This window comes from Otolemur garnettii, unplaced genomic scaffold (assembly GCF_000181295.1).
Source record: "Otolemur garnettii isolate 467f Iridium unplaced genomic scaffold, OtoGar3 scaffold00042, whole genome shotgun sequence".
In the NCBI taxonomy this organism is placed as follows: Eukaryota; Metazoa; Chordata; class Mammalia; order Primates; family Galagidae; genus Otolemur; species Otolemur garnettii.
Window position 1 is genome coordinate 10,693,048 of NW_003852437.1, and position 26,411 is coordinate 10,719,458.

General features: G+C 42.0%; 1 protein-coding gene across 1 annotated transcript; it reads left to right on the plus strand.

Annotated features, from left to right (window-relative positions):
* Window positions 1-4,004: 4,004 nt before the first annotated feature.
* On the plus strand, window positions 4,005-22,727 carry IL22RA2 (interleukin 22 receptor subunit alpha 2). Its single transcript, XM_003790293.3, has 5 exons — window positions 4,005-4,080; window positions 6,949-7,084; window positions 11,560-11,738; window positions 20,749-20,918; window positions 22,581-22,727. Exons 1-5 carry the CDS (start codon window positions 4,020-4,022, stop codon window positions 22,725-22,727), a joined length of 693 nt encoding a protein of 230 aa, XP_003790341.1. The 5' UTR covers window positions 4,005-4,019.
* Window positions 22,728-26,411: the final 3,684 nt, after the last annotated feature.

Sequence of the window (26,411 nt, forward strand, 5' to 3'; positions counted from 1 at the left end):
CGCCACAATGCCTGGCTATTTTTTGGTTGCAGCCATCATTGTTGTTTGGCGGGCCCGGGCTGGATTCAAACCTGCCAGCTCAGGTGTATGTGGCTGGCACCTTAGCTGCTTGAGCCACAGGTGCCAAGCCCACTTTGTCTCTTCTTGCTATAGAGCCTTGATCAAGTTCTCTTAGCCTCTCTGTGTCTCAGTTCCTTCATCTGTACTATGAGGGTGTTGGTATCTATTTCCCAAGCTTGTTGAGAAGACTAGCTAAGATAAGGAGAGGAAAGAATTTAACATAGTATCATGTAATTATTAGGTCTTATTATTAACCCTAAAGTGGCATTAAAATTGCCCAAAGGAGTTTTATAAAGATGGCGTCTTATAGATAAATGTTTTAAATAGTCTTTTCTGTTGTGAAAAATTTTAAATATGTACAAACTTAGAGAGTATAATAAACTACCACGAACCAAAGACCCAGTTTCAGGAATTATCAACTCATAGCTGGTCACCCTTTCTCAATCCCTTGTATTGTTTTGAAGCAAATCCCAGACATTATGCCATTTTCTCTGTAACATTCCAACACGTATCTTTATAACCTTGGGGGACACAGGCAAGAGGATTTCTTTTTTTGTTTGTTTCTTGAGACAAAGTCTCACTCTGTCACCTTGAGTAGAGTGCTATGACATCATCATAGCTCACAACAACCTCAAACTCTTGGGCTCAAGCAATTCTCTTGCCTCAACCTCCCAACTAGATGAAACTATAGGCACATGCCACCATGCTTGGGCTAGTTTTTTCTATTTTTAGTAGAGATAGGGTCTCACTCTTGCTCAGGCTGGTGTTGAACTCCTGAGTCCAAGCAGTCCACTTGTCTTGGCCTCCTAGAGTGCTAGGATTACAAAGGAGCATTCTGGATTCTGTGTAGAAGAACATTTGTAGGAAGAAAGTGTGCAAACGGGAGACCAATTAGAAAGCTTGAAACAGCTTGGGTGAGAGCTGATGGTAAAGTCGCCAGGAACCAGGAGGTAGCTGTGGAGATGGCAAGGCATAAGCCACTGCTCCTGGCCCTAAGACAGGAGGATTTCTTGAGGGCAAGGGTTTAAGACTAGTCTGAGCAAAAGTAAGACCTGTCTCTACCAAAAAAAGAAAAAGAAAAAAAAAGAAAGAAAGAAAAGAAAAAAACTGAAAAATGAGCCAAGCATGAAAGCCTGAGCTTATAGTCCCAGGTACTTAGGAGGCTGAAGCAAGAGAATCACTTGAGCCCATGAGTTTGAAGCTACTATGAACTATGATCATGCCACTGAACTCTAGCCCATGCAACAGAGTGAGACTCTGTCACAATAATAATAATAATAACTAAAACCCCATATCACACTTAAAAAAAGTTAATAATGATTCCTTAGTCAGACAAACTACTGGCCTGCTGGAAGCCACAGAAGGAGGGAAGACGAGAATCAAATCTGTCCAAGGCAGGGGCTTAAGTAAGTTGTCTCCAGACCAAACACAATGGGGGTGCCTACTCCATCATGAGCACGGTGACTCTCCCTGCTGAGGAGGGGAGCGGAGGGGTGGAGAGGCAAGGGGAAGGCAGGGAAGGAAGCCAGTATTTCATGTCTGAAACAAGGCTGAGCAGAGATCCCCATAATTGTAGTCTTCTTATTCACCACACCAAATGCCGTTCCCTTGAAATAATTCTGTACAAGTTGTTCCATTTCTAAGTTGATGGGAATCTAATTTTATCTTTGCATCTACCTTGAGGTTTATTGGCAGTGTTGGCTTTTCTTCAAGTCCTATTACACAATTAGAGCCCATCAAATTGTGACCGGACTGGTTTGGTTTCTGAAATTTAACATAGTAACAGATGAAGCTCATGTAATTTTCCCTTATTTCTTCTCCATAGTCACTACCATGGTGGAAACTCCTATTTCATTTTCTGCTGCTCTACTTATAAAAATTTGAATTAAGATATTTTCATTATCTTCTTCTCTGAAACTGGGAGCCATTTGGTGCCTTCAAGATGAGTTCTACTGGTATTGCGGACATAGAGCATAAAGAGTTCAAACCCACATTACCATCCCACACTTAGACACCAAAGTCAGTGCAAAGTCCAAGTTCATTGGACATCATCAGTGAGTAAGTGAATCATGATCCTAAAAAGGCTGGAAGCTACAGAGTGCCAAGGAGGTGAAAAGCAAACACAAGATGTGCTGCGTGTTTCTTCTTTCAAAGCAGACACTACCTAATGAGCAATGAACCTTCATGTGGAGGAGGTGGGACTGTGGATTCAGAAACCTGACCTAGCACAGGGGCTCTGGAAAACCTGGTGTTATCTTCACAAGCCTTTCCATAAAACTCTAGAAAGCATGTATCATATCTGTCCTCAAGTAACTGTTACGTGACAGTGGTAGTGGCCTGGTCCCCTGGGATCTGCTTTCTGGGGGAAATTCCTCACAGGCCCTGTTCCAAGACGCTTTCATCAGGGATAAGGAGATTTCCCCCTCGAAGCTCTGAGCTCCACTCAAATTTTTTCAGTTTCACCCAAGCGTCAAGAACTGTTGTCTGCAGGTGCTGGCCATGGGTGGGGATGGAGGGTCTGAGAACAGCTTCTCTGCTCCTGTCTTTGCACAGAAGAGCACCCTTCCCTCTGTCTTTGCAGACTGCCTGCCCCACACCAGCAACACCTCTCCCTGTCTGTCCTTTCAGCTCTCCCATCTTTTCCCCTTCTCCTCCTACACTCTAGTCTTGGCTAAGCATCATGGGGGAAGACGGGCAGCAGAGAGGCTTTATAAGCTGCCTTCTGAAACTTTGTCTCCCATTTCAAAAGGAGAAAAAAGAGACAGAGAAGGAGGGATGAATAGAAGCCACAAACCTCCCATAGCTCTTTATGGTCTCCTGGCCCCTTTAGATGCAAGCTTCAGTAAGACAAGGCCAATGTCATTCTCATTTGCTGCTGCCTCCTTGCTTCTAAGAATAGGCCTCGTTTATGGTAGGGCAGCAAATATTTGTTAAATGTTAAACATGGATGGACACTGACCAGCAATCATTACTATTTCTTAAAAGAGACCATACAAGAGGAAACAGAAGCCAAAACGCATTTTCTCTTTTGACTTGAAGAACCCATTTCTTCCACAACAAAATATTGTGTATGATTTTTTTGTGTGATGATGTATGACTTTAGTGCTACTAAACACATGTAGTAAAAAAAAAAAATGGTAAGAAAAATGATATAATGAATCGTGGACAAAGAACAGATGACCTAGTTCAATCAAATTTTAAAGAAGATACGAAAAAGGGCTAAAGTAGCTCAAAATAAATGTCTTCCACATTTATCCTTTAAAGGAATCATTTGGTTTGACAGGTTCAATATCTGTATCCAGATTACTAGAAAATGGGAGGTGGGAATGGAAAGAGTGGAGCCCAGGACGACCATGGAGGAGGAGGCTGAAGAGTTGGCAGGGAGCCCAGCCGAGAGCCAGAAGGGGACAAGAAGGTGCAAAGCTACCAGGGAGGTTAGTTGGGGAGCAAAGGAGGAATCCATGAGACTCCACCTGCTTTGAACCACTGCCAGGGCCCCTGATAGCAGCAACTGCCAAGCACATTATTAAAAATCACCCTGCTGGCCAAGTCCCAGTCCCTGGCAGCCTCTCTGCCTCCTGGGACCAGATTCTTCCTAAGGCCCCAAGAGTCATTTCACTCACTAGCGTGCCACTTGCACAATCGCTGCCCTGCCCTGCCCTCCATGTCTACCCATCTTTGGTGTCTTGCCTTCCCACAGCCAAGGAAGCCCCAACTAAAATAAGCATCCACCTAAAAGTGACTTACAGCAAATGTTTTCTTGAAATGATTCTTATAATTGTCCTAAAATAATGTAGTGCAGTAACAAAATAAATTGTAGTTGCAGCAAGGAACCCTTCGCCTTTGGTTAAACCCAAGAGGGATGTTCTGCTTAAGGATTTTATAGTTTCCTCTTCTGCCTTGAGCTGTCCCTCTTATTGAAGGGAACACTGGTTGCCTGACCACTCACACCAGCGACCATGAGGCCTAAGCATTGCTTTCTAGGCTTCCTCGTCAGTTTCTTCCTGACTGATGGCATAGGTAAGTGCTTCATTTCTTTTTCATTGCTCACACCTTTCTCATCTGAGTCTGATCAAAGGGCTAATAGAAATGGCGCTGGCACTTTTAAGGGCTTTGTTGAAATGCCAATTTTTTTTTATGTTGCTAAATGATTGGCGGGGGTGGGGGCTAGTTGCTCTCTGCAGCTTGAATAACTTGTCATGTACTTAATGAATACCTGCTAAAGAGGAGGCTCTGATGGGTGCCAGAGGCTTCATACAGGACAAATGTACATCCTCTCTCTCTCTTTCCTTGAAGGGACACTGTAACATAGTGTTTACAAGTATGGGCTCCTAAGCTAAACTGTCAGAGTCTTAATTTCAGCTCTGTCATTTACTATCTAGAAGAACTTGGGCAATTTACATAACACTCCTGTGTTTCAATTTCCTCACTACTAGAATGGGGAATGTAGGTCATTGTAAAGATTAAATGAGTCCATATACACCAGGTGCTTAGAGAAGTGCTTGGCAGAGAAGAGGGACCATACACAACACATGAGAATTTGCTGCTGGTACTCACAAAGAGCTCTTCCAGGGAGTAGAGAGAGCGTCCCTTGCCCACAGTGTTCTCTGAGCAAGGCCATTAGAATTCTGAGTTAGCAGATGGGTACCTCTCAGTGTAAGTAGCTCAAATCACTTCCCAAGACAGCACCCTTGTCCAGAGACTGATACAGAAAAACAATTCAAGCCTCCATCCTCCAGAACTGTGTGGATTTGAGTAGACTATACCCTCTAGTCCTTGGTAACTACAGGGATCATTTAGCAAAATGTGGCAAAACAACCTTGGCTCTGCATCTTCCCAGGCCTATAACTTTGGGTAAGATACACAACTTTAAACCTCAGCTTCCCCATCTGTAAAATGGAGGAATAAAATACCTACCTTACTTGATGGTTGTAGGAATGAAATAAGTTGTAAAGCTTTCAGCACGGTACCTGCTATTAGTTAACGTTCGCATATAGTCAATGTTCAGTGAAGGTCAGCCAGAGGAGAGGGAGGGAGGCAGGAGGAGGAGAAAGAACATCCTTGGCCTCTAACTGCGGTGCTTCTCCCAGAGCTTTGCTCCTGGTTTTCTGGTGTCAGGAAAAAGCAGGCTGTGGAGTCAGACTGCCTGGGTACAAAATCTACAAAATTGCATTTACCTTTTGCAGCTGGACAAGTTTTTTCCCATCTCCAAAGCTTAGTTGTTTTATGCTATAAAAGCAAGACCACAAAGCATAGTCCTTTTCTCACAGAAGAGCTGAGCAGATTAAATAAATTAATGAAGACAGAAGCCCCTCAGTGCCTGGTGCAGAGTGAGTTGTTACTATTGTCAGTGATGGTGATAGTGGTGTTGGTACAAAAATGAGAAAAGAAATCCATAGACAGAGAGATAAAAGGCATTGAACCCTCTATCTTCACATTAGCAAATCAGCTCTAGGCAGGTCATTAGGAAAGTGTGCCTGCCATCTCCTGAGAACTTCCAGGATTTTTATGTACTAAATACTACTGATCAGGTAGTGATCTGGTGAGCAGAACCAACTGTGACAATAGACTCTTTCCAAGGACACAACACCATTTGATGCACTAAAGGAAGCTCCCAAAATAAAAATAAAAGCAAATGATGTTTTATGCTATTTGGTTGGTAAGAATAAATACTCGAGGAAACAGTCTTATTTGGTAGAAAATAACAAATCTTAAAAGTTCAGAGCCTAGACCATGGGTTTGAGAGTATTATCTTCCATCTCCATAAGGTGATACTTGAGCAAAGACTTGAAGGAGGTGGAGAACTAAGCAATGTGGGAGTTCAGGAGAAGAGTAGTCCAGGAGAAGGGAGGGGCCAGTGCAGAAACCCTAGGGTGGGGTCATGGGCCACCCTGGAACAGAAGGAGACAGCTATGGAGACACAGAGGTGGCAGGAGGGTGAAAGAAATGAAGTCAGAGAGAAAACAGGTCTGTTCCTGGACTCCTTCTCTTTTTGCCCAACTTCTTAATCCCTTATCAGAAACTTTGGACCCTAGAATAAAATTTTGTGGAGGGCCTCTCACGTCCATGGGACTAAAGAGGTCCCGGGTAAGGTTAGGCTATCTGTGTCACATGATTTCAGGAACACAGCACAAGCCATACCAATGCAAAATTATCCCTTCTCCTGCCATGACTGCTCTGAGAAACACTAGGCCTTGAAGGGATGTTGTAACATAGAGTTTACAAGTGCAGGCTCCTAAGCCAGACTGTCAGGGTCTGAACTTCAACTCTGTCATTTACCACCACAGGGTCCTGGGCAATTCATCTCAATGATGATACTTGGGTGCTTGGAGCCAAGATGCAGGCAGGTAGATATAGCCATTCAGGAGTGGGATGGCAAAGGCAGACGTACCTGCAGGAAGGGCCCAGAGATAGAGCAAGAACCTGAGAAAAGAGGAACCAAGGGCTAGGCTGAGGTCCTGGAGCCAGGATTGACCCCAAGCCCGTTTCGCCTCAGCATAGTACTGATAAAGTGTCTCCTGGGAAGACAGGTGAGTGGTCTTAGTGTGGGTCTTGCTTCTCAGTCATTGTATCGCATCTTGTCACAATCTGGGAGTGAAATAAAGGCAATATTTTTTCACTGCGATTTCCTTCCTCTCCAGCCTGGGGAATAAGATAGCAGGACGTAAGTACCTTTTTATAGTCTGGAACACATCGTTCTGAGACTCCAACACGCATCAAAATCATTGCATAGAAGATTCAGAATGTTGATTTCCAGGCTCCTCCTCCCATACCTGCACTCAGAGCGACTATAGGGAAACCAGGCGCAGGAGTCCCATTAACAAGGGCTGCTGGGAACAGTGGTGCTCATATCGGTGTTCAGTGTTTCTCCTTCTCTTGTTATTTTAGGAACTTGGCCAGCCCATGAATCTCTGAAGCCTCGGAAGGTAGAATTTCAGTCCCGAAATTTTCACAACATTTTGCGCTGGGAGCCTGGGAGGGCACTGAGGGGCAATAGCAGTATCTACTTTGTGCAGTACAAAAGGTAAGTAAACCAAGTTTCCTGCAATTGATAGAGATGACCATTGGGAAAGCATGTTCTAGAAGGCAGTGGAATGTCAGGATCTGAGCTTTTTTTGTTGATGTTCAGCTTTAGAGGGCTGAGAAGAAGAAGAGGTCAGGACAGAAGAGATTTGTCTCCTCTGAACTCTGCCTGGGGACTCAATAGGCCTGTTGGGCAGACTCTTCAGCCCTGGTGCACCCAGCACTGAGACCTTACAGGTCAACCTTGGCCTCCACTGCAGTGGCCAGCATGCAGTGAAGAGCCAGTACAGTATAGAGAGCCAGTGAGTTCTGGAAGCCACTTGTTTGGTGTAATAGCACGTACTCAGCTTGTTATGGAAATTGCAAGGGGGTTGCAACGTAGATCCATTTGCTCATCGCACAAAGATCCAATTATTGAGATGATGAAGATCACCAAAGAATGAAGGGATGTTAATGTGGAAGTATCTGTTGGGAGAACTCTTAAAGAAATGATCTCTCAAATCCGACTCCCCAACTGACAGAGATCACAGGGATTTTTAAGGAGGGGCCACAAGCCTTGGGGCAGGTCACAGGGGATGTGGATTCTTGGCATCAGAAATCTCCTTCAGGGGCCTTCAGCATCTCAAATGCTTTGTCCTGTAAAAAATTCTGCCATTTCTGGGAAACAACTCAAAAGGTCAAGTAGTTAAGGGAGATTATTAAAAAAAAAAAACATACAGGGGTCATTGAAATTTGTTCATAGAGCTGGTTACAAGTTAAGGTGAACTATGGATAGTTGAAAAAAGAAGTTATGGCAAACACGGAGGTGAGTGCCTAAAATACAAGTTTAATTTAAAAGTCATTTCTAGAGTGGATTTGCTGTTTGCAAAGTGCCTTTCCGAGATAGATGACTCCTGTAAGCAGCGGTGGGAGCACAGCAGGCTGCTGCATGCACCTCTCGTGCCATCTCCAGGCTGGCCCTGCCAGATCATCCATCCCCAGAACTCAGATATCATCTGCTCCTTGTCCATATCTAGGCCTGGAAACAGACACTCCTGATTTGAAAATAGCAGGTTTCTCCACTCACACATTTCCTGGTTTTTTTGTTTGTTTGTTTTTTAATCTCTTCCTCCTCTGACATACTTTGAATGCTGGCTGAACATGAGACAAGACCTAGAGTTTAACTGCCATGGGTTTTCAGTATAAATTCAGAAAATCAGATGCAAATAGGGGTAAAAGAGCAGTTTATATTCCACAATTTCAGCCATGTCCCTGTAGCATGGGCTAGGACCCAGGTCATATTTTCCTATTAATTTCAGAAGAAATAGCCCCAGAAGATTTTCAGTCTTTAACTGCTATTGTTTCTCTCTATGTATTTTGTGAAGCAACTGTAAAATTTATAAATCTCTGCAATAAGCATTTCTGCATTACAAAAATAGCTTTGTACATAGCTGAAGGTGCTTTCAGCACATAGGAGGTAGAGACTGGTACTTCTTTATACTTCCCTTAGGCTATATTAATAGGTTGAAAGTAGACCAATTTGTGGTCCAAAATAAAAAGCAGATTAGAAGTGATTTCACCATGAAGCTAACGAAGATTAAACTTCAAGGCCCTATGGAAAAATGTTCCATTTGTATTTTTTTTTTTTTTTTTTGAGACAGTGTCTCCTTCTGTGACCCAGGGTGGAGTGCAATGGCCCAATCATAGCTCACTACAGCCTTGAACTCCTGGACTCAAGCAGTCCTCCTGCCTCAGCCTCCCAAAGTGCCTCATGCCCAGCATGTAATTCTTTTTCTTAAAGTTGCTATGGTTTGAGTTGGTCTCCACTAAAACGCATGTTGACATTTGGCCCCATTGTGACTGTGTTGGGAGAAGGGGTCTAGAGTGAGGTGTTCAGGTCATGGAGGCAGATCCTTCATGATTGGCTTGGCACCAACCTTGCCAGCGTGAGTGAGTTCTGGCTCTCAGGAGACTGGATTAGTTCCCAGGGCAGTGTTCCCACAAGAGTTAGAAAGCCGGGCACCCCTCCAGTTTTGCCTCTACACACGTGTCCACTTCCCCTTGTCTCCTTCCATTGTGTTATAACCCAGTGTGAAAAGGCTTCACCAGAAGCGGAGCAGACGCCGCAGCGTGCTTCTTCACAGCCTGTAGAATACGAGCTGAATAAACCTCTTTTCTGTATAAATTCTTCAGGTGTTCTGTTATAGAGCACTAAATGAACTGAGACAAAAGATTATATAAATTTCAGGCCCCAGGATACCTGGATTCATTCCTGTCTCTAAGGTATTTTCAGGAGCAGAAGGCAGATTTATGATTTTGAAAACTCACTTTGGTGGTATCGCATTCATGGGATATACTGTTAATATCTGTCCCATTTAGGTTAGGACAAAAAATAAGATATCATATTAAAAGTCAGTCATTATAGTTAAGTTAAAGACAATATCACATTAATAAATAACAATTTTAAAACATCAAATTATGCTCGATTATCTGTTGATGGCTGGGCATGATGGCTCACACCTGTAATCCTAGCACTCTGGGAGGCTGAGTTGGTGGATTACTTGAGCTCAGAGTTTGAAACCAGCCTGAGCAAGAGCGAGACCCCATCTCTACCAAAAATAGAAAAACTAGCCAGGTGTAGTGGCCCTTGCCTGTAGTCCCAGCTACTTGGGAGGCTGAGGCAAGAAGATTGCTCAAGCCCAAGAGTTTCAGGTTGCTGTGAGCTATGACGCCACAGCACTCTACCCAGGGAACAGAGTAAAATTCTGCCTCAAAAAAAAAAAAAATCTGTTGTTGGCTGGCTCTAATCCTGATATAATGAAACTACTGTCATCACAGATTACAGAGTGTACATATCAGCAATATTCCTCATGATGAGGCTATCAAGTTGGATTTTAAGTCCTTTGACAAATATTTTGGAAAACCTTTCTGATTAGACTCTGATTTCTGCTTTATACCCTTGGGCTGTTACACCATCTTGTGGTCTCAGGCTGAGTCAACCCATTGCCTCTGCCTCCTCCTCTTTCTTTATGGGTGTCCCTCCCTCTCTCTTACCCTTGAATGACAGGAATCCCCATACAGTCCTCACTACAACTTCATCTCAATTTTCAATAAAAGATGAGTCATGTGTGTTGGGTAAGCATCCCCTGAGATGAAAAGTGGTGATGACTTCTCAGAATCGGCCATGTTACTCAACAGAAAGCCGGTGAGAAGTGGAGAAAAACCACAAAGAGTTGAAATCTTGGAAACATTAAGGATGTGGAGAGCCAGTACTCAAAAATGGAAGTTGATCCCCACACCAACTTAGAAAGAATACTAAGCCTTAAAAAATAAAAACCACCATGCTAGAGATTCCGGGAGGCATCAGGGTTGTTCATCTTTCAGCAAGACAGCAACTTTGGATAATGCTGTGATTTGAATGTGGCCCCCAAAAGTTTATGTGTTGTGGCTGGGTGCAGTGGCTCACCCCTGTAGTCCTAGCACTCTAGGAGGCTGAGGGAGGGAGGATTGCTTAAGGTCAGCAGTTCAAGACCAGCCTGAGTGAGCCTTCATCTCTACAAAAAATAGAAAAATCAGCTGAGCATGGCGCTGCTTGCCTGTAGTCCCAGCTAGTTGGGAAACTGAGGCAGGAGGATCATTTGAGCCCAGGAGTTTGAGGGTGCAGTGAGCTATGATGAGGTCATGGTACTCTAGCCAGGCCACAGAGTGAGACCTTGTGTCAGCAACAACTACAAAAAAGTTCATGTGTTGGAAACTTGATTGCCAGTGCAACAGTGGGACCTTCAGGAGAAGATTGGGTCCTGAAGGCTGTGCCCTTGGGAATGGATTAATGTATTTAGGATGAATGTGTTATTGAGGGAGTGAGTTAATTATCACAGTGAGTCTGATATGAAAAGCCAGTCTGGCCATCTCTCTGGAGCCCCCTCACTACACGATGCCTGTGCCACCTCAGGCCTGTGCAGAGTCCTCACTAGATTCAGCTCCTGGACCTTAGAACTGTAAAAAATAAATTTCTCTCACCTATAAATTACTCAGGTACTCAGTTTTAGCAACAGCAAACAGGCTTAAGTTAACAAAAAAAGAGGAATTTTTAAAAAAGTATTTAAAAGTAACCATAAGCTTTCACAGTGGTACTGATGATAATTAGAGGACAAGTTTCAGGCAGTGGCTCACGCCTGTAATCCTAGCACTCTGGGAGGCTGAGACCAGTGGATTGCCTGAGCTCAGGAGTTCAAGACCAGCCTGAGCAAAAGCAAAAACGTTGCTGGGAGTTGTGGTCCTGTAGTCCTAGCTACTCTGGAGGTTAAGGCAAGAGGATCACTTGAGCCCAAGAGTTTGAGGTCGCTGTGAGCTCTGACACCATAACACTCTACCAACGTCAGCAAAGTGAGACTCTGTCTCAAAAGAAAATAAATAAAATAATGAACAGACTGAGGAAACTGAAGACTCCTTCCGCAGACAAAAGAAACTCAGGTCTTTGTCTTTTCCCTCTTACAGGTATGGACAGAGACAATGGAAAAATAAAGAAGACTGCTGGGGTATTCAAGAACTCTTTTGTGACCTCACCAATGAAACCTCAGATATCCAGGAACCTTATTACGGGAGGGTGAGGACAGCCACAGGCGGGAGCCACTCAGGCTGGAGCATGACGCAGCGGTTCATTCCCTGGTGGGAAAGTGAGTTCCCTGGAGCACCTCTGTCTTTGCCCTTCTGCCCTTGACCCGGCCTTGTGCTTCCTGGGGTCTACACCAACATCTCATTTGATCTAATTCTCAGAACAACTCCCTAGGATAGCTTTTATTACCCTCACTCTCCAGCCCAGAAAAATCAAGGCACAGAGACTTTAGTCACTGCTCAGGGCTTACCGCCATAATGACCCAAAGCAGAATTCAAATTCTGCTGCCCCTAACTTCAGAGCCTTCACTTCTTCACGTTGCCACACTCTCACCTTCTTTTTAAGAAAAGTATTTTTAGGCAACAAAAAAGAAGTCACATTGCCCTACTTCTTCCCCAAACAGGAGGGTGAAGTTCCTGAGGATACTTATATTAGAATTTTCTGTTGAGGAAAGTAAGAGCTGTAGTCATCTCCCCCAAAGAGGAGACCCACAGGGCTCTGTCAGTACCCATTTCTGAAGGATATTTCTTTCTCTTCTAGTTTAGTTCTAATCACAGAACAGTATCTTACAATCTATCATAAAAGTAACCGTCGCCAACAGACTCTGTATAAAATAGTAGAGAAAGGGAGAAAGAATGTTTAATGCTTATGTACTAAGATAGGCATAACAGAACCAAAAAGAGAAAATGAGCATTCACTATAATCTTCTTAATGGCAAACAAGTCACAAGGCTGTAATTAATATTCCTGACCTCTTCCGTCATTATTAACTCAGTGTTCACTTTCTTTTCAGCCAGCACCTTCTTTATATTGCAGAAGCCTTTTGGTCTTTCCTGTGTGAGCCTGACATAATCTTTTTTTTTTTTTGGAGATGGAGTCTCACTTTCTCACCCTAGGTAGAGCTCTCTGGCATCATTACTCACAGCAACCTCAAATTCTTGGGCTCAAGCAATTCTCTTGCCTCAGCCTCCAGAGTAGCTGGCACTACAGGTGTCAGCCACAATGTCAGGCAATATTTTTTTTTTTTTAGAGGTGGGTCTTGCTCTTGCTCAGGCTGGTCTCGAACCCATTAGCTCAGGCAATCCTCCTGCCTCAGCCTCCAGAGTGCTAGGATTACAGGTGTGAGCCACTACACTCGGCCTGAGCTTGACATGATCTTTTTTTTTTTGAAACAGAGCCTCAAGCTGTCCCCCTGGGTAGAATGCTATGGCATCACAGCCCACAGCAACCTCCAAATCCTGAGCTCAAGCAAGTCTCCTGCCTCTGCCTCCCAAGAAGCTGGGACCACAGGCGCCTGCCACAACGCCTGGCTATTTTTTGGTTGCAGCCATCATTGTTGTTTGGTGGGCCTGGGCTAGATTTGAACCCCCCACCTTAGGTGTATGTGGCTGGCGCCTTAGCCACTTGAGCCACAGGCGCCAAGCCAGAGTTTGACATAATCTTACAGTAAAGTTCAGCACTGAATATAAAGGTTCAAGACGCATGCCAGAGGATACCAAGCACCCTTCTACCTGATCCCATTGTATTTATAACAACTCTATTCTCTTGATAATCAGAACTCTTCACCCAGGACAAATATAACAACCTCATTTTCTTTTTGGTAGTTAAATGGCATGAGACACTCCAAATGGTCAGGTGGCAGCCTCCACTTCCAATTCTTTCAAACCATTTTGTCATAAACCAGAAGAACTGTAAGTTACGCATAAGGAGAACAAACAACCCAGGATTTGTTCACTTTGTGCAGTAGGGAGAGTTGCCCTCTCACTTTCACTCCTTGCATCTTACACTAGTGAATTCTTTCTCTAGAAGAAACAGCACCACATATTGGTTACAAGCGTAGAGTCCATACGAACTCATGCACCACCTCACAGGGTGTTGCCTCTCAAACTCAAGTTTTCAGCTTTCCACTTCACCTTCCTATAAAGGTAGGGATTTCTGATTGATAAGATATATGAGGAGGCCAAATTGTCCTATGGATGTGAGACCTTGCTTCACTTCTTCCACATTGACTTAATTTTTTTGCCATAAGCACTGTATTGTGAGGTTCTGTGCCCAGGAGTAAGACATTCACTGTAGCCAATAGGTGTGTGTTTGAGGGGTGGAATCTGCTGATAAAAGCACTCAATTGGCAGAAAAGTCTGTAACCAGAAGAGCGCCTATTCAAGTGTCTCTTGTTCCCTCCCTGTTGAAAGGGACCAAAAAATAAATAAAACCAGGTAACAACAGTTGAGCACCTTTAAGAGTATAACACTATACTAGGGTTTCAGAATTGATCGTCCTTACTGAGAAGTTGGGCATTCAGTGGTGTGAGTCTAACCTTGGTCACAGGAAGTCAAGGTGTTGAGTCTACATACAGCCCCCACCCTTTCCCATAACCATTCTGTCCCAGAGAGCAACCACAGACTCTGGAAATAGGGACTGTCACTATGCCCACTTGGATTTTGTAAACAGCTTTACTGAGATAACAATTCATACATCTTACAACTTACCCTCATGACATATACAATTTAATGGTTTTTAATATATTTACCAGTATGTGCAGCCATCACTCACTGCCTATTTTGCAACATTTCATGTCACAGAGAAGCTCCATCATATCCTTCGGCTATAACTTTCCAATCCACCCATTCCCTCAGCCCCAGGCCTAGGCCATCGCTTTCTGCCTCTGTAGAGTTCCCTATTCCAGGTGGAATCATTATATGTGATCTTGTGTGACTTGCTTCTTTTGCTTACCATGTTTTCAAGGTCCATCCAAGTTGTGGCATGTATTAGCACTTCACTCCTTTTTGTTATAGGGATCTCTCTTTTCCCTTCACGGGTTTGCTGAAAAACCAACTCATAATCATGGTAGATTAACAAGAAAAAGGTTTATTTCAAATACTATGTGCATGGGGAGAACCACAGAACGATTACTCAAAGTCTCAGTGATGGTCAGAGACCTTTATAGAGAGACCTTTGGAAGGAAAGGGGGAGAATGAGGAAAGTAGAGGTACAGCAAACGGTTGCTAGGAGGCATATATAGATGGGTGGAAACAGATTGATTTGTAGAATAACGTGAGAGACAGGTATTGTGCTTCAAATGACCTTGGGGCCAGGTTTATTAATAAGGAAGTCAGCTGACCCTTTTGATTCTCAATCAAGTTACTCAGGTCTTACATGGATAGAGGAAAGGCCTCTTTCAATGCTCCTGATCATGAATGGCCTTTAATTCAAAATATTCTTTATACCAAGGAGTCATATTTGGGGGCAAAATTTCCTTAGCTCCTTCATTGTGATTAAATGATATTCCATTATAAGGACATGCCACTTGTTGTTTATCCCTTCCTCACTTGATGAACATTTGATTGGTTTCTACCTTGTGGCTCTTATAGATAATGCTGCTGGCTGCACCTATGGCTCATTGGGTAGGCGCCAGCCCCATATACCAAGGGTGGTGGGTTTGAACCTGGTCCCAGCCAAATTGCAACAAAAAATAGCTGGGCATTGGTGGCAGGCGCCTGTAGTCCTAGCTCTCTGGAGGCTGAGGCAAGAGAATCGCCTAAGCCCAAGAGTTGGAGGTTGCTGTGAGCTGTGATGCCAAAGTGCTCTACCAAGGGTGACAAAGTGAAACTCTGACTCAAAAAAAAAAAAAAGATAATGCTGCCATAAATATCTTACTAATCCTCTTTGATTATACCCATCCTGAGGAGTATGAAATGGTAGCTCATGTGATTTTGATTTGCATTTCCTTGTTAATTAATGATTTTTGGCATCTTTTTGTTGGCTATTTTTATATGTTCCTTGGAGAATTATCCATTGAGATCCTTTGTCCATTTTAAAAATAAGATTATTTATCTTTTTAATTTAGGGTTATAAGAGTTCTTTATACATGTATATTCTGAATATCAATCTCTTCTCAGATACATGATTTTCATATGCATTCTTTCATTCTGTGGGTTGTCTTTTCACCTTCTTGATGATGTCATTTAAAGCAAAAAACTTTGATGAAGTCCCATTTATCTATTTTTTCTTTTGTTGCTTGTGCTTTTAGTGTCATATCATATCTAAGAATCCTGTATCAGATCCAAGATCATGAAGATTTACCCTATGGCTTCTTCTAAGAGTTTTATGGTTTTATTCTTACATTTAAGTTTTTGATTCATTTTGAGTTAATTTTTTTGAGTATATGGTGTGAGTTAAGGGTCCAATATCATTTCTTAGCATGTAACTATCCAGTTGCCCCCAAACCATTTATTGAAATGATCGCTACTGAATGATCTTGACATGCTTTTTGAAAATCAGTTGACCATGGTTTATTTCCATACTTTCAATTCTACTCCATTGATCTATATATCTGTCATTGTGCCAGCATTACACTGTTCTGATTACCATTGCTTTGTGGTAAATTTTGAAATTGGGAAGTGTGAGCCCTTCTGTTTGTGACAGACCTGACCAGGAACGTCAAGAAGAGCAACCCTGGGGAAATGACACTTGAACTGATAGCTAAAGATGAGTAGGAGCTAACCAGACAAACAGGGTGGAGCATTCCAGGCAAAGGGAACAGCATTTACAAAGGCCCTCTGATAGGAGAAGGGTAGCAAATATAAGGGACTGAAAGACAACTGGTACAGTGAGGAAGAGCATGCAGGAGGGAGGGAGTAGTATGATGAAACTGCAAAGTTAGACCAGGTATGAGAAATCTTCCTGAAGACTTCCTCCAAACATATATAACTTTTGAATCAGAGGACCACATGATCAGACTTGTGTATTGAAAAGATCACTTTGTCTATATTGGGGAAAACAGATCAGAAAGGGGGCAGAGTGGATGCAGTCAAATGGTAGCTCACTACAAGAGACAGAATTCCACTCATGCAAAGGGCTATTGGAAATTTGTCATTGGAAGGATATTTAGCAAGAAAATTGGCAGAACTTAGTGATAGGTCGGAGATAGTGGTGAGGGAGAAGAACATGTCAAACACGGCCTCTAATGTTTTGGCTTGCACTGCTAGAGGAGTCACTGAGATGTTTTTTGTTGGGGTCTGATGACAGAACAGTTTGGTAGGCTGCATGGTAAGAGAGATTATGAGTCCGTTTTGAATATGTTGAGTTGAAAAGGCTTTGGAGACATCCAAGGCAAATATCTCTCCAGACCCAAGACTCCAGGTATGGTATTTGAGACACAAATTTGTGGGTCATTTGCGTACAGTAAATTGGCAATTGATAAGATTGCCTTGGGAGAGTATTGAGTGAGAGGCAGAGTTGATAAGACCAGGTATTAAGGGAATCTCACCAAAAGATTCCAAAATATGATAAATCTTAAAAGGAGATTTAGAAGGAATAATCAAAAGAACCAAAGAGGTTAGAGGAAATCTGGAGACTGATATATTCATGAATGCCTTGGGAAGAGAATATTTCAAAACAGTCACTGAATATGTGACATCAAATAATCTTGAACTGGCTTTGTAACAGAATCTCAATCCAGTGAATGGATCAGAAATGGTCATTCAGTTGAAAAGTGCAACATCACAGATAAGGAGCCCCTGTGAGGTCTCTGAGCTCACTGAGATTTCTAACCAATACTTGAAATAGCTGCTTCACCATAAAAGGTTAATGACACCTGCATTTAAGATTAACTATCATATTAAACAATTAAAATCTAGGATGATGAATTGATACATTCAAAGGACAGGTTCTGTAAGCACACAATTCAAGAAAATTCTTTTTTTTTTTTTTTTTGAGACAGAGTTTCACTATGTCGCCTTTGGTAGAATGCTATGGCATCACAGCTCACAGCAACCTCAAACTCTAGAGGTTAAGTGATTCTCTTTCCTCAGCCTCCCAAGTAGCTGGGACTACAGGCCTCAGCCACAACGCCCGGCTATTTTTTTTTTGGTTGTAGTTGTCATTGTTATTTGGCAGGCCCGGGCTGGGTTCGAACCTGCCAGCTCTGGTATATGTGGCTGACGCCCTAGCCGCTGAGCTACAGGCGCTCAGCCTAAAAGAAAATTCTTTAATAATTACAGCTTGGGCCAGAAGAGACAAATATTCAGCTTAAATATAAGTATTTTAGTGAGAAAAAAAATACAGAGTGGCATTTAATCTTGCCAGTATTTATTTTCAACTATTTTGCACCAATTAAAGTAGGTCTAAATACCCTGAGTCACACAAAAGAAAGACTGGTTTGGGGGTGCTGGCTGTGGGACAAGAATGTTAGAATGTTTTTTAATCAAGGAGAAAATTAATCATGCACCATTACTCCCCTACAAAACCAAGCAGTGACTCAGGCATTTCACCTTGCATGGGGCGGAGAAGTCTCCGGTCAGCATAATTTGGAGCTTTAAAAGCACAAATAGGATTAAATTCACCCCTTTTAAAGGATTAAGGTGTAATCAAAGGGGAATTCCTTCTTCAACCAATTAAGCAAAATGCTGAACGTAGTTGAGAAATAAATTAACAACTTTGGTTACAAATTAAATAGCCCTGGGGTAGGGATAGAACCCTTCTCTTCCAAAACACCTAGGAATTCGGGATAAAATATAACATATGCACTTAACTCTACAGAGAAGCAAGAAAGAAAGACAAAGGAAATCCCCAGGGACCAAAACAAAGAAGCTAGAAATCTATAGGGAAAAACAGAGGACAAGAAATCCACAGGGAAAAACAGGACAAGCACAGTGAAGTCCCTGCTGCCCTGAAGGCATTTGCCCAAGTTGGTAACCAGACCCTGGGTTGCAATAGCTATTCCTAAGACAAAAAACAAAGTCTTAATTTAATGTGAATAAGGAGTTATTATTAACACCCCCACAAAAATCTTATGCCCTTTGAGGGCTACATTCTCAATAAAAGGGCAGACTAGAAAAGCCCTCCACTAAAGACAAGAAACAAACGTGTGTGTTTCAGTCTTGGCTCTGTTAGGAATCAAGTGTCCTCCAAATTTATGAAGGGCTGAGATTCAAACACATTTAAAATTTTCATGTTTCAGAAAACACCAGCTTAAAGTTGCACTACCTACTAAGTGGTTGGTGCCACAGAACTCCTTGCAGAAGCAAAGCCAAATCCTTAAACTAGAGTTCAGAGTAACACAACGGATGTGTATGGTCATTTGATTTATGTTCAGGGTGCAGTTCAGTGGAGCAACTATGGGCTTTTTAATAAAAGAGACTGGATCAAATGGGGGAAAAGATAAATCTGTCTATATCAACCATATGTAATATAAAGTCTGGTTAGATTAAATCAATAAAACTTAAAGGGTGCATGTGGGAATACTTAAGGGAAGAGTCATATCTTGATGTGCTTATATTACTAGTAATAATGATTTTGTAAGTTTGAAACCAATATTCAATTATTAGTTGTGAGCAGATTGGAAATTAAATTAGGAATAAGATTGCAGAGAATGGACAAAAGGAAAACAGAAAATTTCTGGGTTTTAGTGCAAAGCGCTAATGAGACTGTCCACTTTAAAATTCTGAAGGCAGTCTTGCTGGGGACTTCCAACTCTTCCCCTGCAGCCTCACCAGCAGGCCACCGTGACTGCAGGCCCCGGAAGAAATTGTCTGCCAGGGCGGGGCTGTTTGCTCCGGGAGAGTGCTTTTGAGAAGTTAAGAATGTAGAATGTTTAATAAACTTTGTTGAACACAACAAGAATTGCTCCAGACCAGATAAGGAGATGAAATATCTATTTTCTTCTGTCACCTTAGTTTGCCCAGAGGAGTCATCTGTCTGGACACAAGGTTTTCAGGGTATTACAAAATCACATTTGTGATTTTCAACTGTGGTCCTACTAGGATATTTCTCTGAGTCATGCTCCTGGGTTGTTTAACTATCTAAACTTTGTTTATATTAATATCATAAATACTTCAAAACAATAAAAGTAACAAGTAAATCCATACAAGATTTAGTTTAGTTAAAGAAATGCAAGTGCAGCAAGAACCATGGTGGAATTATTTACCTTGCTTTCATGGTAAGGGATTTATGATTGGAACACTGATGTATGAAATAAATACAGAGCTAGCTTGATATTCAGGGTGGCATATTGGAAGCCTCACGAAGAAGGGTGTGCTGCCTCCTGAACCCTTGCTGTTCTTAAAAACCTATCTCTTTGTCTCTGCCTTAATTTTTCCTATCACTTCTGCTGGTCTCTCACCCCACCAAGCCACTACAAGGAAACCCATGGTGTTTGCAAGGAAACCCCTGCTTCTGTTCAATAAAATTGAACTGGGACATAGTCACACCCCTTCTTTTACAATACATATTGTCTATGGCCATTTTTGCACTACCAGAACAGACCTCATTAGTTGGCAGCCTGCAAAGCCCAAAGTATTTATTATCTGGCCCTTTAGAGAAATTAATGTTTGCTGACTGTTGATGTTTGCTAACATTAGAGAATATCTTCATGATTTGGGGGTAAGCAGGCCCCAAAATTATAATGGTAAAGGAAATATTGGTAAATTATACTACACTAAAATTAAGAACTTATGTTATCAAAATGCACTATTAAAATGACAATGCAAGTTACAAAAAGAAGATATTTTCAAATATGTAATATTTGATAGGCTATGTTGGGAGTGTACAAAGAGCTCTTACAAATCAATAATAAAAAAACAGACAATCAGGTCAGGTGGTATGGCTCATGGCTATAATCCTAGCACTCTAAGAGACCAAGGCAGAAAGATTTCTTTAGGTCAGGAGTTTGAGACCAGCCTGAGCAAGAGCAGGACTCCATTTCTACAAAAAATAGAAAAGTTAGCCAGATGAGAGGATGCACACCTGTAGTCCCAGGTACTCAGGAAACTGAGGCAAGAGGATCCCTTGAGCCCAGGAATTTGATGTTGCTGTGAGCTGGGCTGATGCCACGGCACCTTAGCCTGAGCAACAGAATGAGACTCTGTCACAAACAACAACAAAAAAAAGCTGAAATAGGAAGTATCAATTTCTGAAAAATCACAGAAACTTCTCAGATATTTATGATTTAGATGTCAACAGTATCTGTTCATAATGATTTTTGCAAAACTTCTGAACGTAATTATGATTTGTTGCTATGTATAATATACATTTTTTTTAGTAATTTGTCAAATTTTCCTATCTTTTCTCCAGCAAAAATAGATCCTCCAGTCATGAATATAACCCAAGTTAATGGATCTTTGTTGGTGATTCTCCATGCTCCAAATTTGCCCTATAGAGACCAGAAGGGGAAAAATATATCCATCGAAAATTACTATGACCTAATATACCGAGTTTTTATAATTAACAATTCACTAGAAAAGGTAAGTTTAGACAAATTGATATGCTCAATATTTTTTTCTTTTTCTACTTAACATTTTGGCCATATGATATGTTCTGTCTTTTGCTACAGTATCTCTTCTTATTTTTCTCATCTTTTTAAAATTCCTTCTTTTGTCCACCATCATTGATCAACAGCTAGTGCTCATATCACCATCAGAATCTGTGTATGTGTGCCTATGTGTGTGCATGCATGTGTGCATGCACTCGGTGTGCCCTTCCATCCCTCGGTTCATCTCTGCTGGGTCTTCCTATCTAATATCTAAAGATTGGTATTAACAATACTTATTAACTCTATGTGACTGCCGTGGAATTCATTTTTATAGGCTTTACACATTTTATTTTAAAGTAGCTTTTGAATGAAAGCATTATAAATTTGCACCAGCTTTGCTATGATATTCTAATCTGCCACTGGTGCTGGGTTTGGTGGATGAATGAATGTTCCTTTCATGGTGTCCATCTCAGATGGGGTTCCTTTGGTTGTAAGAAGTGGAAACCCCTTTCAAACTAGTTTAGATACAAAAGAGGAGGGGCAGGGGGAGTTTTATTAGGAGACAGACAAGCAATCTCAGAGGACACCAGAGCAGGACACAGGCCGCTGGTAGGCTTTGCCGCTACTGGGAAGGGGAAATGGGTAGGGCACTCTGAAGGATCCTGGTTTGTCTGTTGGACTTGCTGTCTCTGTGGCCACAGGCTATACATCTACAGTTATCTCTCTATGTCTACTCCATTATTTTCACTGTACAGTTCAAATTCTGGAAAAAGAGACTGACCACAGGGTCAATCGGTCACCAGGGAGAAGTCACATAGTACTTACGAGGCCTCTTCACTAGTCCCCTTACCAAGTTATGGCCTAGGATTCTGAGGAAGAAGGATGTGTCTGGGAAGGAACACAACTGTCTACAGCACCAAACATGAGCTACCACCCAGCAGCACAGTGACAGTTACCACCAGCCAGGTTCCTCTGCCCACTGCCTGAGAGGAAGATGGTATCAGCAGAGAAAGAGTTTGTTCCACATTGCACTGAGTGGGAGATGGGAGGAATTTCTCAAAACCCCCTCTCCAAGAAATTGAAGAGATATAATTTTTAAAGAAAGTTTGATGGGCAGAGAGTAAGCCCTCAGGGTCTGGTAGGAACCATCAGTCCCTTGGTATAGGCCTCTGTCTGCCACTCCATTGGAATGCGGTTCCTTGAGTAGGGGTCCAAGACCAGCTGAGGCAGTTCATTGGTCTGGATGGGTCAGTCAATCCACTGGAATATAGGACCTGGAAGATATCTCAAAAACTACCCCTGGTTTCCAAACAGGTGATGTTCTATACTGAGAAAGTTAAAAATCTTTATAACAAACACTGCATGACTCCAGGATAAAAAAGCAAACAGGCAACAGTCATTATTATTATTATTATTATCCAGCTAATGAGCGGATGGCGGCTGATCCTCATAATGATTTTAGCGAAGCCTGCCCTCCCGGAGTTTGGGCCCTCACTCTCATTCTTGCCTTGCCCCTTGCACCCCTTCATCAATTTGTATGGGTGGTTTCGTGACCGTGCACCAATGACCATGTTCACCTTATTGATTTTAACACAAATAGAGCAGTGACCTACCAGGAAGCACTTCTCATCTGACCTTTTTTCCCTTTTGATAGGAGCAAAAGGTATATGAAGGGGATCACAGAGTTGTCGAAATCAAGGCGCTAGCACCTCACTCTGGCTACTGCGTCGTGGCAGAGATGTATCAACCCATGTTAGACAGAAGAAGTCCGAGAAGTGGGGAGTGTGTGGGAATTCCGTGAAGAACCAAGGAGCACTCAGCCATGTGGGAATCAAAAGCTCCTGGGAATGGGAAGCCTCATGTGTGAAGGATCTTACTTAAAACTGTTTTTCTATATTTTTAAAGCAATGTTCAGCATTATGCTTCAGGGACCTCTCTGTTTATCCATTCTTTTTTTTTTTTTCTTTTTCAGTCAGTGTCTCACTCTGTCACCTTGGGTAGAGTGTCACGCATCATAGTTCACAGCAACTTCAAACTCTTGGTCTTGAGCAATACTTTTGCCTCAGCCTCCTAAGTAGCTAGGACTACTGGTATGCACCACTATGTCTGGCTACTTTTCTATTTTTTTAGTAGAGATAGGACCTCACTCTTGCTCAGGCTGGTCTTGAACTCCTGAGCTCAGGCGATCCACCTGCCTCAGCCTCTCAAAGTGCTGGAATTACAGGTCTGAACAGCTGTACCTGGCCTGTTTATCCATTCTTTATTCCTTCATATTTCATTTGTAAACTAAATTTGAACAACGCCCCCCCCCAAAAAAATTAGAATTAAAAGACAAGGCAGAGAATATAGGGATCTATGAAATACAAAATTTTATTTCTGAGTGCAACAACCCTAAAAACAACCTTAATTCACTTAAGACAACAAAATAAAAATTTAAGAACTAAGGCATTAATAAATGTTGAAATAATTTTTTAAAGATAAAGTTACAGACAGTCCTAGAGCAGTCTTTTGTACTCTCTATTGATCCAATTAAATTGACCTATATATGCCATTGACAGATTTTTATATGAACAAATATTTTATATGAGCATCCTTTTTATACATTTTTTTGGTGAAAATTTTCTACTTTAATGACCAAAATTGTGTTTTAAGTTCTACCCTCTACAAATAAGAATGGTATTTGCAGGCCAGTATGGTGGCTCACACCTGTAATCCTAACACTCTGGGAGCCCAAGGCAGGTAGATTGCTGGAGGTCAGGAGTTTGAGACCAGACTGAGCAAGATAGAGATCCCCATCTCTACAAACTAGCCAGGCATTGTGGCAGACGCCTATAATCCCAGCTACTCAAGAGGCTGAGATAAGAGGATCACTTGAGTCCAGGAGTTGGAGGTTGCTGTGAGCTATGATGCCACAGTATTCTACCTTGTGAGACTCTGTCTCAAAAAAAAAAAAGAACAAGAAAAAGAAAAAAGAAATAAAAGGAAAAAAACTCAAAAAAACAAACAAAAAAAAACAGTATTTGGAAAAAAACTTATCATGATATCCGGATTAATATCTAGATTAAGGTTATTAACAACATCTAAGTATTGAAGAAAGTCTATTCAACACAGTTTTCCCTCATTTAACACATACATTTAAGTTTTCTGTCTTTGGTTTTGTTTTGAATGCAGTCTTAGGAGGAGTTGTCCTTATTTCAAAATTAGATACAGTATCTTTCAGCAATAAAGAAAAAAGAAACTTTAACTTCAAGTCTATACCACATTACTCAACTCACTTTTCAAAGGGTCTCTTGCCAGTAGCACCTTCATAATCTGTATATGCCCAGATCCACGAATGACATTTTGACTGGGGACAGTTAGGGGTCCATGTTGAGAACTTGGTTTGAAGCTGAAAACACACAGTGAGTGGCAGGTTTGTCTGGGAGGAAGACTGGCAGGGGTGATGATTACAAAGATTATAGGGGTAATCTAAGCTAGAACCTCCCTCACAGGCTCACCACCTCTCCTGGGTTTAACCCCAGTGGCCTAAGGTGCACTGTGAACAACACAAAGCTGTCTTATGTATTTGGGACTCAGTTAAGGTTACTTTCATGTGAGGAACTATAAATAAGAGAATGTCTATATGATTCTCCATCAAAATTGCTCCAAAAAGGGCAGTGCCTGTGGCTCAAAGGAATAGGGCACCAGCCCCATATGCTGGAGGTGGCGGGTTCAAACTCAGCCCCAGCCAAAAACTCCTAAAAAAAAAAAAATTGCTCCAAAATGTGACAAGTATATAGTTGGTGCTGCCAGCTACATGAAGCATATAATTACTTACAATAATAAATGGATTAAAAATATTCAGAAATGCATGGGAGGAGAGAAGAGATGGACAAGAGCTAGAGAATTTGGTTTATTGCTACCTATATGGTCAGAAAACATTGAGCATAGACCTAGATATGGAAAAGATTACTTTTATCTCTGTTTTGGTATTATTATTATTTTACTTACTTCCTTTTGTCCTTTTGGGAAGGATTAAGAGAGTATGGTGGGTAGGGAGTTAAATTCAGTAGTCCTAAACTCTGACTTACTAAAAAAAAATTCTATGGGCTGGGCAAAGTGGCTCACACCTGTAATCCCAGCACTTGGGAGGCTGAGGTGGATGGATTGTCCTGAGCTCACAGGTTCGAGACCAGCCTGAGTCAGAGCGAGACCCCATCTTTAAAAATAACCAGGTGTTGAGGTAGGCACCTATAGTCCCACCTACTTGGGAGGCTGAGGCAAGAGAATCACTTGAGTCCAATAGTTGGAGGTTGCTGTGAGCTATGACATCATAGCACTCTACTGAGGGCAACAAAGTGAGACTCTATCTCAAGAAAATACAATTGTATGGTTGCTTCATGAAAGTTATAGGTAGAATCAAATTCTGTTTTTTATTTCATTTGCCTTGCTTTGGTTTTGCTTTTGTGCTTAGGCAAGTACAAAATACTTTGTGAAAATCATGTTGGTCACATTCTTCACTATGGTAAGAGCATTATGTCACACTATAAAATAAATAAATAAATAAAATTGCAATAAATCTTTTAAATTCTTGTTTTGCATTTTGGAATATTTGTTATCGGGGCTTTTAAAAGAAGAATACATTAAGTGTGTTAGATAAAATCCCAGTAAGAAATTGTAGACCCACACTAAGTCCCAACTAGAAAGGAGCAAGAAGCACTGAGCAGGACTTCAGCTACCTGTTGAGCTCATCCTGTGCACAAACAATAATTCCACTCTTACAGCTGGTGGGGCTAAAAGCTTGAGGACCACCTTTGTCTCCACCCCTTCTCTCAGATACTATATTCAATGCATCCATCAATTCTGTTGGGTCTACCGCCACATTATACTTCTCAGAATCACCCATTCCAGGGGGTCATTTCTCACCTGGACGACCACTACCGCCACCTCACTGGTCTTCCTACTTGTAACCCTTGGAATGTAAATCAGATCATGGCACCTTCTACTCTAAAACCTCCAGTGGCTTCCAGTCTCATCAGGGTGAAGACCAAAGGCCTGACAATGGCCTCCAAGGCCTTTACTGTAGCAGGAACCAATGAGGACGAAAAGACTCTTGGGCACCAGTTGAAAAAGGAAGTAGCTTTACTCACCAGGGGAGACTCCACAGACTAGTGTCTTAAGAACTGAGTCCCCCTCTATCTCCCCCCCACACACACACACACACTCAATTTCTGGCCTTCCTTTTATAGTTGTTGGGCTTGTGTGCTTGTGAAAAACTTGTGAAGCGAAACAGGGAAAATTAGGCAGGCACATGCCCTCAGAGCTTGGCCAATCCTCAAAGACAACAGAAGGTGGAGGAAGTTACAAAGGTCCCTACATAGGTTGCAATGTACAAATTTTGAAGAGTATATGGATAACAGGAACATCTGCTTCAGTGGGGGGTGGAATCAGTAGCTTCCTGCTTAACTTTAGATTACTGCAGACTGCCGGGACAATGCCCTGACTG

Coding starts and splice junctions, on each gene's coding strand:
- IL22RA2 (XM_003790293.3), top strand. CDS start 4,020: ATGAGGCCTAAGCATTGCTTTCTAGGCTTCCTCGTCAGTTTCTTCCTG. Junction 4,081..6,948: donor CTTCCTGACTGATGGCATAG/GTAAGTGCTTCA, acceptor TTGTTATTTTAG/GAACTTGGCCAGCCCATGAA. Junction 20,919..22,580: donor TTAACAATTCACTAGAAAAG/GTAAGTTTAGAC, acceptor CCCTTTTGATAG/GAGCAAAAGGTATATGAAGG.